Consider the following 12,050-nt stretch of genomic DNA (forward strand, 5'->3'; position numbering starts at 1 on the left):
TTTTAAACGAATGCCACCATCAGCGGCAGTCCTGCAAATATCTGCCCTTTATTCACTACCTGTACTGCTGCAGTTGGCCTTTCTTTTGATATCATGAATTGACTGGATTGTTAGTGATTTCACACTCACCACATCTGGCTCTTTCTGGATGGGAGGATTATAAATACAGTAGGTGTATAAATAACTACTGCTGGGGGAAGCTCTGCCACCTTAGCTGTGATTCAGTCTCACCCCCTTCGTCATTTTAAACCCAGCTGGAGCTCAAATCAGGGCCTTTTTACAATAAAAGAGCAGCTAGAGAAAATGAAGCCCTATTTATTATTCCTTGTGGCTTTTTGTGACTGGAACCACAGACCCCTTGTCCACCCTCTTTCTTCTCTCCCACTCGCCTTTGAATGCTTCTGATAAAAGGCTCCAATGTCTGCTGCTGCAGTAATGATTAGGTCTTTGTAGTTCTGCCCATACATACAAAAAAAACCCCTCAGACATCAATCAGTTTTGTGCAGCATAACCTCTGTGGACCTTTAAAAAGGAAAGCAATGAGATTTCTTGTCCATGGTAGAATTGATCTATAATGTTATCTGGTGACTCTGGTACCGCTTTGTTGAACATGATTGAAAAATTAAGGATCTACTTTGCCATCACTTTGATGTATTCTGGTATTTTTTGTGCACTTACAACTTACCTTTTCTTAAACTCTCTAGTAGAGTAGGCAGTTCTTGATCTTTCACAGTTATTAAAATGATTTTAAATGAGAAATTCTAGTCTTACTTTTTGAGCATGTTCTCGTAGTACTTTTAAACTCACCCATCTCAGTCTGCAGAATCCTGCACCTACTTACTTTTATATTCATAGCACTTTGCTTTCCATGCACTTTCCCAGCACATTACATCACATCACAAGTTCATTATTGGCAGGGTGTTTATATTGAGAGTTCTGTCTTTTGTTGATGCAGCTCTTCCTATCATTCATAACAACAACTTTCTGGGCGATCTGTGCCAGCTGTCGATGGACACGAACGCTGTCAGGTCATCTGTGCACGTGAGTCCAGACCATTAGCCTTTTCCTGAGAGATGAGATCTGGGGCAGCAACACTGAAACAAAGCAGTGCGACTAATCGACCAAATCAAGCCTTTCAGCTCGGAAAAACAGAAACGTGCTTCGCTGATGTGTAATTTAGTGAAGCACAAATGAAAATGGGGTAGATCGCTACCATTTTTTTTTATCTCCTTAACTTCCTGAACAGTTGTTTTCGAGGCTGTAGAACTCCCACATGCTTCTATTTTCAGACCTCGTGGCCATGACATGTTCTTACTGACAGAAACAAAATTCGACATGAGCTGAGTGAAAGTGAATCCACAGTCAGTGGTATCAGTGGTTTCACAAAATGTTCAGAAGCAAAAATTGGGCCTAACAAATAAAATTAAAAAAGCATCTTCTTTTTGTCAAACATGAGGCATTTGCTTGCTGGATTGCAAATATGTTCTAAATACATTTAGAAGTGGAGCTAACTGCTTATATCGTGGCCACACACGAGAGTATAAAAGACTTGCTTCTTGCCTTTTTCATGAACTAATCTGCAAATCAAATCTGAAATCTGGCACAGGCAGAGCCATTCTCCCTCTTTCTTGCAGGTTGTGAAAAACTGTGCGCTTGGAATTCCTCTTTGTCTACAGGCATGTAAAAACACAGCGTGGCAACACTTTCTGAGAAATGTGAAGTGATACTGAGCCCTGCAAGCAGTAATTTCACTTTGCCTGTACAGCACAACTGAGGTAAAGAAGATGAAACCCTACCCTGCAAACAATAAATCTTTTTATTCCCTCAGGAAGTAGGCTCGCTTTGAGTGACTCACCCTATAATTGGCCCAACTACGACATTAATCAGATAGCACTCTTTTCTTCTTTCTTTGGGGGTCTTTGATGCATAATTGAGCGGGTTTAGCTCTTGGTTGAGAATTATTTTCAGGCCATTGTGTATATTCTTTTTGCTTATACGTCACCCTTTGAAAAAGCCTTTGGTGAAAACCAAGTGTGTCATATTGAATACCTGGATTTTTATCAGGTTTTGAGACCTCTACATCATCAGTGTGATTGTTTTTCCCTGAAGAGCCGGAATAAGTTGTAGTATGCAACAAAAATCTATAAATTAATACTCATATATACAGTTTGATGTTTAAATTCTTCTAATAAAGATTTGTCAGAAGGTTCAATAAACACACTAGTGTTTCATGGTTTAGGCTTTACAGTGTTAAGAAATTTCACAACAGAAGAATCTGTAGCCATTTGTTTTGCATCAAACAAATATAACCACATTTATTTTGAAAGTATAAAATTTCACACTGTAAAGGCCACTTTTCAGGGTAAATTGACAACCTTCCTGTAAGATTTACACAGACAAAAAAGCTTGTCCATCTCTCCGCTGGTCCAACATACTGTCCAGTTCTGTGGCAAAAAAAAAAAAGAAAAAGAAAAAAAAAGCTATTGTTCTGCTTCACCACAGAAAATAGTTGGCGAGATCTGAATAACTTACTCAAAACAGGAAAACGGCAGGAGAGTGAGAATTCCTGATTTGTACATCCCACAGAGGACAGAGGAGCAAGGTTTCCAAACGGTTCTCTCTCTTTCTCTTTATTAAACCAGCTTACAGGCACAGCTTGACGTTACAGGCACTGTTTGCCTTCTACTGGGAGACTCGAAAAAGAAATCTGCAGTTGACATTCTTTACACTGGCACCAGTCAGGCCACGAGAGCATCCCCACTGAGACAGCATCCTCCGTTTGTAGAAGAGGGGAGACTTTGCGCTGCAGACCTTGTCGTCAGAGGCCATTTGGTGGCTCACCGTAGCTCTGTCGAGGTGTCCTTACTTTGAGCATAGTGTTCACATTCTTACTCACTAACCGTGACGTGGTGCTCGCTGAGGTAGAACAGTTGTACCAAAAGAGTTATTTATAAAGAATACAAATGAGTAACAGTCACATCAATAAACTTAAGAGTGGAGTCATGGGAGGGGAGGGGAACAACATCACATTTCACCCACATTTTCAGAACAACAATATGTAGATCACTGACATATCTTCCTTCCTTTCAGCACAAACCTTTCCTTCAGTTCTTTCCCTTTCACTCGTAATGGCAGCTTCACAGATACTCAGACTGTAGTTTTTTTTTTTCTTTTTTACATCTACAAGCCAGTGCGAACAAATTCAGTTGTGAAAATACTTTCTCCGGTATCACGGCATGTGAAATTTATCCTTCCAACTCTCACACACGCTGTTGAAGAGTGCAAAAATAAAAAGAGAGAAGAGGGGGGGAAAGAAGAGATAAGTCAACAAAAAGGGGAAATAAAGCAGATAGAGAGGGTACACCGCCGTACAGAAAAGTCACATTGTTCATCGACACCGCTTCCATATTAAAAGAGGAATCGGTAACATCCCTTTTGAAGGCTCTCATCTCTCCTGAAGGCTGGAATGAGCTAAGTGAGCTGATTGGCTCCCTGCAGGGTGGGCAAGGCGGGGCTCCTCTGCGCGCTGCTTACGGCTGGACACCGAGCCCTCTGTGTGGACTAGGACCAGCTGCTGTCCGTCAAACGCCCTGTTCCCTTACGTGTGATGATGCTGTCCGTCGATTTTAGAAGCCTCTCTAGACAGGGCGCGTTGATTTTGCCCGGCGGCGGGCCTCTGGGCACCAAGTTTGTCTTAGTTTGGCTGTCTGTGCTGGAGGACACGGCGCTGTCCTGCGTTAGGTCTCTGTCACTGGGGGTCAGCAGGGGCCTGGGACCAGCCTGGGCCTGCTCTGCTGTGGGAGAGCAAATGGGTGACGTGTGGAGCCACTTCAGATTATTGGCAGAGTAAGCTCCAGGAGGAGTGAGATCTGTGACTCTCAGGGCTTTGGCGGTGGCTGGAGGATCGCTAGTAGTGATGGCGCTCGCTGCTGCAGATGTGGTCACTGGAGACAGCTGTTGGGTATGACAAAAAAGTTTTATTATTCAGCGGATGATTCTAATTGATTACCAAGACCGAATTTTCATTTTCTGTCCGTCTAGTTATTATAAGGACCCTGAAATATAAATAATATATTCATCGTGCAGAAATCTGAGTGAGGCCCAGATAATGGAAGGGCTGAAAGCAACACTAAAACGGTAAATGGTTAGTTCTTTTATAGCGCTTTCCTACTCAAGCACTCAAAGCACTTTATACCACAAGCAGTTTTTTCCTCTAAGTGCTTTCCATCGAACGTTCACACTCTGATCAAGCCACCAACCTTCCGATTAGCAGATGACCTGGTTTACCTCCTGAGCTACAGCCACCCCTAAACACACTGGAGGAGCCATAAAAATGGCCCGAGAGCAAATAAGCCCCAAAATCTGGGTGGGGCGCTGCAACAACCCGAACACACATGTACACAGTGTATTAGTGCCTCAAAATTATTTAATTTCCTCTGTTTAATATCTAACATTAGGGGTAAACACTGGCATTCATTTTGAGTTTTGTTTCTAAAATATTCTCTCTGAACCGTAATTTGGCCTCCACTAATTCTTGAGGATCTTGTTGTTTAGTTACTAGAAGCCCCAGCTTGTTGAAAAGCTACTTATTTTGTCTGCCATCTGGTGCCGGACACTAAGTGTCCAATGAGATGTTTTTATCCAGAAAGTAAATAACACGCTGAAGAGCGTGGCAGGAATAAGACCAAAATTATGAGCACGGTTCTGAGGGCGATAATTCTCTGTGTATTTGTTTAAACACACCATCTTTAGATAATCCGTGAGAATTCCCCCAGTTTTCTTTTCTCACACGTAGCACAGAGCAAGACATAGTCCGCGTTCAGCCACGCTCGCGCTACTAGAAATACTTGAATTGGGAACCTCCTCCGATTGAGCTGCACCACCTGCATAATTCACACACTGTAGCAATCAGACTTGGTAGTAGGGATCTGGTATGAGCAGTATCGATCATAGTGGGTGTAGTCAGTTATAAAGAATAAAAAAAAACCTAATGTAGATCATAAAATCCTGTTCATGACAGGGTGTGTCGGGACTAATTCCTCACCAATTAAATGCAAAGGAATGTTCTAAAGTATCCTGACCTTTCTTATCCCCTTAGGGACACTCCTCCAAAATTACCTTTTCTCCTCTGTCATTGTTCTTAGTGAACCTGAGACTGCAGTAATACCTCAGTAAAAATAGCTTTTAATCCTCCTGTCCCTGTTCCAGACCTGTGATTAAATAATAATAGATATTTTAGTCGCTCTTTCACTGCGTCGTCACCATATGTTCTTGGCAGCGGGATTTATCTAGGCGAAGAGCTCTTACACAACAGCTTCTGTTTTTTTTAACTTTACCTTCAGTTTCTTGGTGGGAGCAGCTTCCTCTGTTTGGGTGACAGTGAGTGGGTGTTCTTGAAGCTTTACATTAGGGAACCAGCTCTTCAGCATTTCTTCCATTTTAAGAATGATATTAATGTATTTCTCCCTGGAAGCAGAGGTGAAAAAAAGAAAAGAAACAGAGAGTGAGAGAGAGCTATTTACTCAAGCTATCGCGCGCGAATCTGAGTAATCGAGCAAAAATCTTGGTAACCTCTTCTCTGAAATCTACCTCCCCATCAAGCTCGCACAGGAAATATGCACTCTTGAAAAGCAAGCGAACACATTCACTCGCTCAACAAAGCCTGCTCTCCGTGTGTGGGGAGGGGAACATTGTCTTAAGTACATTTCTCACATGCTTTGAGCTCACACGTGGACTGGCGTATAATACTCCCGCTCGCCTCTAAATATAAACGCCAAAGCCACAACGTTCTCCCACAGCGTCAGTGTAAAAATAAAACAGTTGACGCAGTTCACGTCGGAGGTGGGCGCAGTCAGAATCCCCCTTAACTGCTGCCCGTCAGAACCAGATGGCGAGCGGGGATTAGCCTGGGCCGTACGATCGGGACCTTCCTGCTATATTCAGTCCAACCCATGTTAAATTCATGTGAAAGATTATCCGCCACAGTGGCTGCTAAAAAAAAGTCACTTTGATCCTATCTACCATTGTGTTGCTCCAGGGGCTGCCAGCTGGCAACACAGAGCAGACACCAGGAGAGACACGAGGGAGGGGTTTAGTCCACCTTCCAGCCTCTGCCCTGGTTGTCTGCAGGGAGGCTGCCACACCCACTCTTTGTTTCCCTTATGGAGGCAGCAGCTGGTGGGTGAGGGCTCCAATTAGTCTGCGCTAGGCTCAGGAGCACTTTGTCTAATATCAGTATACCTTGATGCAAAGCCTCGTGCTAACTGCACCCCAAAGATTCCTATTCAGTTTCACAGCTAAACTGTACACGATGCCGGGATTTCGTTTCAGTGTAATCAAATAGTATTGATACGATCGCTGAGTGCAATCGCTCTGTGAAATTATGCTCTAAAGTGATTACTCAAATCAAAAACTCAAAACTTTCCAGCTTCTCAAATGTGACAGTTTCCTGTTTCCAGATAATTGAAAGATATATTACACGAGTTTCTGGAATTTTTTGATAGCAACGTTCATCAGATATGGACGTTTTCTATTCAGCGGTTAAGAAAATGCACAAATGAATGGACAGATATTCTTTTTTATATGTGTGGGAAAAAACTTGCACTAAAAATCAGATCATAAGGACTTGAGAATTGGTAGTTTTTTTTTCCATTTAACAATGTGAAATATCAAAACATTTTAAATTTGACTGGGAAACAGGGACTATAAGAGTTTCTCCTTGAAAGGGGTGATAGCATATTCCATTATGCTGTCTGGCCGGTGGAGAGCTAATCACACAGACACAAGTGGGCCGCTCTCACAGTGAAGCCTGATACATTTTTAACAAGATGCCCAGCTTTAGTGAGAGGCAGCCATCTCTGCAGTAAATTTATCCTGAATGTGTGGGGGTAGCAGCAACCTGCTGTGAGCCATGTGTCAGAAACATAACGGAGACCACTTCGACCCACAGATAGCAAGCAGTATTGGGTAGCCCTTGTATATGTATGCTGGGGGATGCACTGTGGTTCTCACACGGGTTTGAAACCACAAGTGAAAAGAGCACACAGATTTTCTACGCTGACACATTTATGTCAAAGTACCGATTATCATTGTTTCATGTAGGGCAGAATGTGGGTCACCTACCCCATGTAGGGGTTCTGCAGAACACCCATGATCCTCTGAATCCGGTCCATGGCGACACTCTCCTGGAAACTGCTGAGTCCTGGCAAGAAGAAAGTTGTAGCATGAGCCACATGAACTGTGTTGACAGCAGGGCTGAGTCTGTTCAGCAGATGGGTAGTTTGAAATGTGTGTGTGAAGGAACAGACTCCCTGCTTCTGTGGCCAGGAAGTGCTGGGTCACACGAGGTTCGGGTTTGACTAAGATCCCAAACTAAGCAGTTTTTGCGCCCGCCTGAACACGGTGCTCTCTTTCAGAGATCCTCATAATGCCTATCTGACTCAAGAACTGCATCACTTTACACACACATGCGCACATATACAAGGAATGCTTGTGGTTAGATGACAGTCCTACGGCAACACATGTTTCAGACGTCTCGCGCTCATATCTCAAGGACACCTATTCCACAAAGACTTGCGTAGTCTATGCGCTCTATTGTTTTTTTCTTTCTGAGACAAAAGAGACCGTGAAAAACAGACTCAACTAAGACATTTTGTGTTCAATCAGGTTAATATCTTGTGTGTGAAGCAGAAGACATATTAAATGCTGACTTACTTTCTTTGTATCTCCCTGAACGAAGGCCATTCAAGATTGATGACAGTGGATGAATGTAGCATTGTAGCTCCATGCACTGAAAATAATAACAGATTTATTAGTGTTAGTGGGTAATAAAACAACTTAAAAACCTTTTCTGATAAGCTCATAATAAATCAGCCTCCCCCCAGTTCATTTTGTTATATTAATTGACAACAACTTTCCATGACTAACTAGCTTTGTTTGACTTAAGACAGAAAAAGTCTAGTTCTTTAGAAACGGATAGCAAATAGGGGAAGGTCATTTTTACTGGAAATGTCATGCAGGAAGCACTCTGTAAAACCACTACGGGAATCAGTCTGGGTGACAGGGTACGCGCTAGTTTTGCTGACACTGTCAACCACTGTCTGTGGAAAGCACACATGAACCACAGAGGCGCTCACCTTGCTGCTAAAAATTCTCTCTTTCTCTGACATGTTGGCAATGAGCTGCCGTTCTTTGCATTCGTCCTCTGTAGAGCCGCGGGGTCTCTTCAGTGCCTGCTGAGTGTTGTTGCCATTCATTCTTTCTCCTTGCTGTGTTTTACACAGTCCAGTGGCGGTGTCTCTGTCCCATTTTTCCATGCAGCCGGGAGATCCCCGGCTGGAGACCTCCCTGACCCCGCTCCAGTTACCGTCGCCCTCCTTCAAGTCGCTGCTCCAGCGGCAGCTGCTGTCAGTCGGGCCCAGGTGCGAAGCGGCACAGGGGGATAAAGGAGCTTCTGTCTGGCTGTGCTTTCTGGTACAGTCAGGCTCCTGCTCGTTCTCATTATCCTCATTGTCGCTAGCCAGCCAGTCAATGGAGTTGTCCGAATCTGTAGCAGACATCCTCAGCTGCAGGGTCTAAATAGCACTGACCATCACCGACCTGACAAAGAGAAAGTCACCGTTATTACATTGCAACAACACGAAACATATTAAAGGGAGCAGCGATAACAGACGCGGAGACGAGAAACAGTAAATAAAAAATTAACTACATCAAGGCCTTTAGCCAAAATAATCAAATGTAGTGTTCTCGAGCAAAAAGTCAAGAAAGAACAAAAAACTCCAGCCAAGCAGAAATAACAATAAAGACAGAGGAGGGACAGCAGTGTACTCGGAGCAGATGGTGGCAGTGAGATAACAGTTGTTGGGACCACAATGACCTGTTTGTTTTGCAGATGCAACACCTGAGCCAGTAAACACAGGCCAGCCACCATCAAAAGCAAACAGCAAACGGTCCCGTGCCCCATCCAATACTCGGAGGGTGGTGGGTGGGAGGCTCACATCATTTGTCCCTCCAAATTTTTTTCACTGCAACCCTCAAGCGTCTTCACATCACAAACAAACACATTTCTAAATTTCACAATTGCTACCCTGACTATCCCCCCCACCACCCTCACTCCGCTTCTGTCAGCTGGCCTGCCAGCTGCTACCACCACATTCATTCATACACTTCGTTCGCTTGCTTATTCAAAGGGGCAGAGGTCTGCCACCACGACGACTAGTAGTTCGACGAACCGCAGACCTCCCATCAACACAAGTGACACTTGTGGGGTGAAAAAAGAGATTTAAGAAAATGGGAAGCGTTCTTCAGCAATGAACGCCTTCTGAATAAAAAAAAAATCCAACTAAAGGCTCTTCACGGAGGCTTAATTGCAGTATATTCCCTCTGTGTTTATTACAAGAGGGGAAGTGAGAACAGCATTTTCAGCACGGAGATCATTTTAGGATTTCCAGAGTTAAGGACTGCCATGTCTCTTGCTTCCTGTAAAATTTGAGGGTAGAGGGGTTAATTGCTCCCTGATTCTTTGTCGCCTTCTGATCTTATTGTTACAGAGGAGGGGTGGAGCGGACATTTACTGATATACTGAATAAAACGCAAAACATATACATCATCATTGCTCTAAATCAAAGCAATGATTTACAGGAGCACGTGAGTATTGAGCGCCATAGAAGAGATTCAGCAAAGTCCCAAAGAATCTTGAATCTAATTCCAAGCTACTGCAATGTCAGTCTGTTTTGTGTTGTGTAATACTGTATTACACAACACAAAACATGCACAGACACTGCAGTAGCAAAAAGAAAATCTAATTTCTCTCTATAATTGTATAAAAGTCGCCCTTCTTATTAATATACTAACTCTAAATGAATCCAATAGCACTGAGAAAATATATCAACATATATGTGCCATGACTAGCTCCACGCTACTACTAATTTCTTTCTGTGATAAAAACAGCATACACATGGCGAGCTTACTAAATATTCACTTGCCCTGGGCCTTTGCATGCGCATATAGGCCTACAGTTATATTCTAATAACACTTTAAATAGCAGTAGGAGGTACTGATAACAGCTAACACCGTGGATTTCTGAATCAAAGGAAAGGTGGTCCCATAAAGCAATTTAAAAATATATATATACCAGTTAGCTTCCGCGACCTCGACGTCTTCATCTACCTGTGTAGGTGGGGCACCTGAATAGAGATGCCCAGCGCTTAACACGTACGCCGATATGCTTGAAATATAAGAGAATATTTCAGATATTCACACGTCGTTATCTCTCGCCAGAGAAAACGAGCATAGGAAGATAAGGTGGCAGGTCTGATCTGTCCGCCTAAATGCGGGTTTCACATCAGTTGGGTAACAGACACAATAGACTTCCTCATCAGTCTCAGTAAATTTGGCAGCATGCTGGATTAGTAAAATATAAATAAATATATATATATTTAAACAATAAAGAAAGAAAGGAAACAGGAATACCAGTCCCTGTCACAGGAAGGCTACCATATCGCAGCATTAAACACAACCGCAAACTCTTTGTTTTTCTGACCAGGTTGTCTGTGTGAAATGCCTCTGGATGATTTAAAATAATAATATTACTAGGATATCGCTTAGTCCCCTCAGAAACACAAAGTAAGTGATATTTATCGGGAGGCTCTGGGCATTAAAAGGAGATGCGAATGGGTGCCTACCTTCCCAGGATGGAGCGGCTGGTCGTTCTTCCTTTGTTTAGCGGTAAATCCAGTAGGACTGTCGGCAGAGAGCAGCTGATGTGCTGGACGTGCGGCGTGAGAGAGAGGAGGCAGAACATCCAGTGATCGGCCCGTGTTGCTTCTCCCAAGGCAACGTGTCTGGGAGGGCGGGACTAGCGGGAGCATGCGCTCCCATTTGCTCCTCGAGCTGCTCCGACTGTCCAATCGGCTCCTCCGTTCAGTGCAGCCGCGGAGCAATAGGCGAGGCCGGTTTACATATGCAAATGACATGGAAATGACACAAACACGTGGACACGCGGATCGGTTTCATTTCAGCAGCTGGGTGAAAAGTCAAGCCAGGGCTGGCTGTGGTCATTCTACAGGCATTCTTGGGCATTATATCATCTGGATGATGATGCTTGACTTGAGGCATGTCAGTAAGCTGAGCGGCACTGCTAAAGGCGCAGTCAGCAATTTCAGGAACAAGTGTGAGAGTTAATGAGTTTGCCCAAGGACACTTCGGTAGAGTGTAGCAGGCACTTATTTTTGCACATTTAAAATATGTTTGCTAATGGTGGTGGTGTGGTGAGTGGGGGGGGGGACAAAGTAAAGGACAACTGGTAGGATCGATTCACATGTATTTATTATAAGGAAGATTCTGTCCATGTAATATATATTATTAGGTCATTTCTGACATTTAAATCTGTAATATAAGGCTACTTAGTTATCGTTTAACTTTATAAAATGATAACGCGCTTAATTTGAATGACCTGCAAAGTAACTAGCTTTTAGAAAATAGAGGAGAAATAGACGAGAGAAAGTACCTGCTGCGAAACTATACAGTACTTGTGTAAGTACATGAATGCTTTCTGCATACCACAAGACATTACATAAGATGTCTCCAAGTTGTGAGTGACTAAGTAAATAATGCATTAAGATGAATCATAGTGGAATTAGCCATTAATTGTTTCATTTTGCTTTTCTTGAGAAGGTAAATACACGAAACCAGAACCACTTTTCCACACGCAAAGCTGCTTCTTCTTGACCATAGCTCTGTATTTTTTTTAAATTTATAATTTATTTTTTTCTAGGCACAATGATGGTAAAACTGATGACTCATAGGACCTCTGTTTGACTGCATGAGAGAGTAGGATTAAGTGCCCTCTGTCAGAGGCCAGACAAGAATCCTGAGCTTGGAGCCAGTGAGTCACGAACCCTTTCACAGCAAACAGTGGTGGGGGGCGGGGAGAGAGATCACGTGCGCCTGGGAGACGCCCACCCAAAAAGCACAAACGGCCTGGTCTCCTCATCTCCCTCAGTTGACAATGCGGATAGACAGGATTTGAAACAAAACATTTCCCCCCCTTC

At 43.4% G+C, this 12,050-nt stretch overlaps 1 protein-coding gene across 1 annotated transcript; it reads right to left on the reverse strand.

Annotated features, from left to right (window-relative positions):
- Positions 1-2,284: 2,284 nt before the first annotated feature.
- On the reverse strand, positions 2,285-10,826 carry LOC120729845 (circadian-associated transcriptional repressor). The gene is made up of 6 exons (XM_040025779.1): positions 10,683-10,826; positions 8,136-8,598; positions 7,714-7,789; positions 7,123-7,201; positions 5,337-5,466; positions 2,285-3,954 (listed from the first exon to the last, which is right to left on the reverse strand). Exons 2-6 carry the CDS (start codon positions 8,556-8,558, stop codon positions 3,562-3,564), a joined length of 1,101 nt encoding a protein of 366 aa, XP_039881713.1. The 5' UTR covers positions 8,559-8,598; positions 10,683-10,826; the 3' UTR covers positions 2,285-3,561.
- Positions 10,827-12,050: the final 1,224 nt, after the last annotated feature.

This window comes from Simochromis diagramma, unplaced genomic scaffold (genome assembly GCF_900408965.1).
Source record: "Simochromis diagramma unplaced genomic scaffold, fSimDia1.1 OVJJ01000293.1, whole genome shotgun sequence".
In the NCBI taxonomy this organism is placed as follows: domain Eukaryota; kingdom Metazoa; phylum Chordata; class Actinopteri; order Cichliformes; family Cichlidae; genus Simochromis; species Simochromis diagramma.

Coding starts and splice junctions, on each gene's coding strand:
- LOC120729845 (XM_040025779.1), bottom strand. CDS start 8,558: ATGTCTGCTACAGATTCGGACAACTCCATTGACTGGCTGGCTAGCGAC. Junction 7,202..7,713: donor TTCAGGGAGATACAAAGAAA/GTAAGTCAGCAT, acceptor TCTTCTTGCCAG/GACTCAGCAGTTTCCAGGAG. Junction 5,467..7,122: donor CTGCAGAACCCCTACATGGG/GTAGGTGACCCA, acceptor CTCTGCTTCCAG/GGAGAAATACATTAATATCA.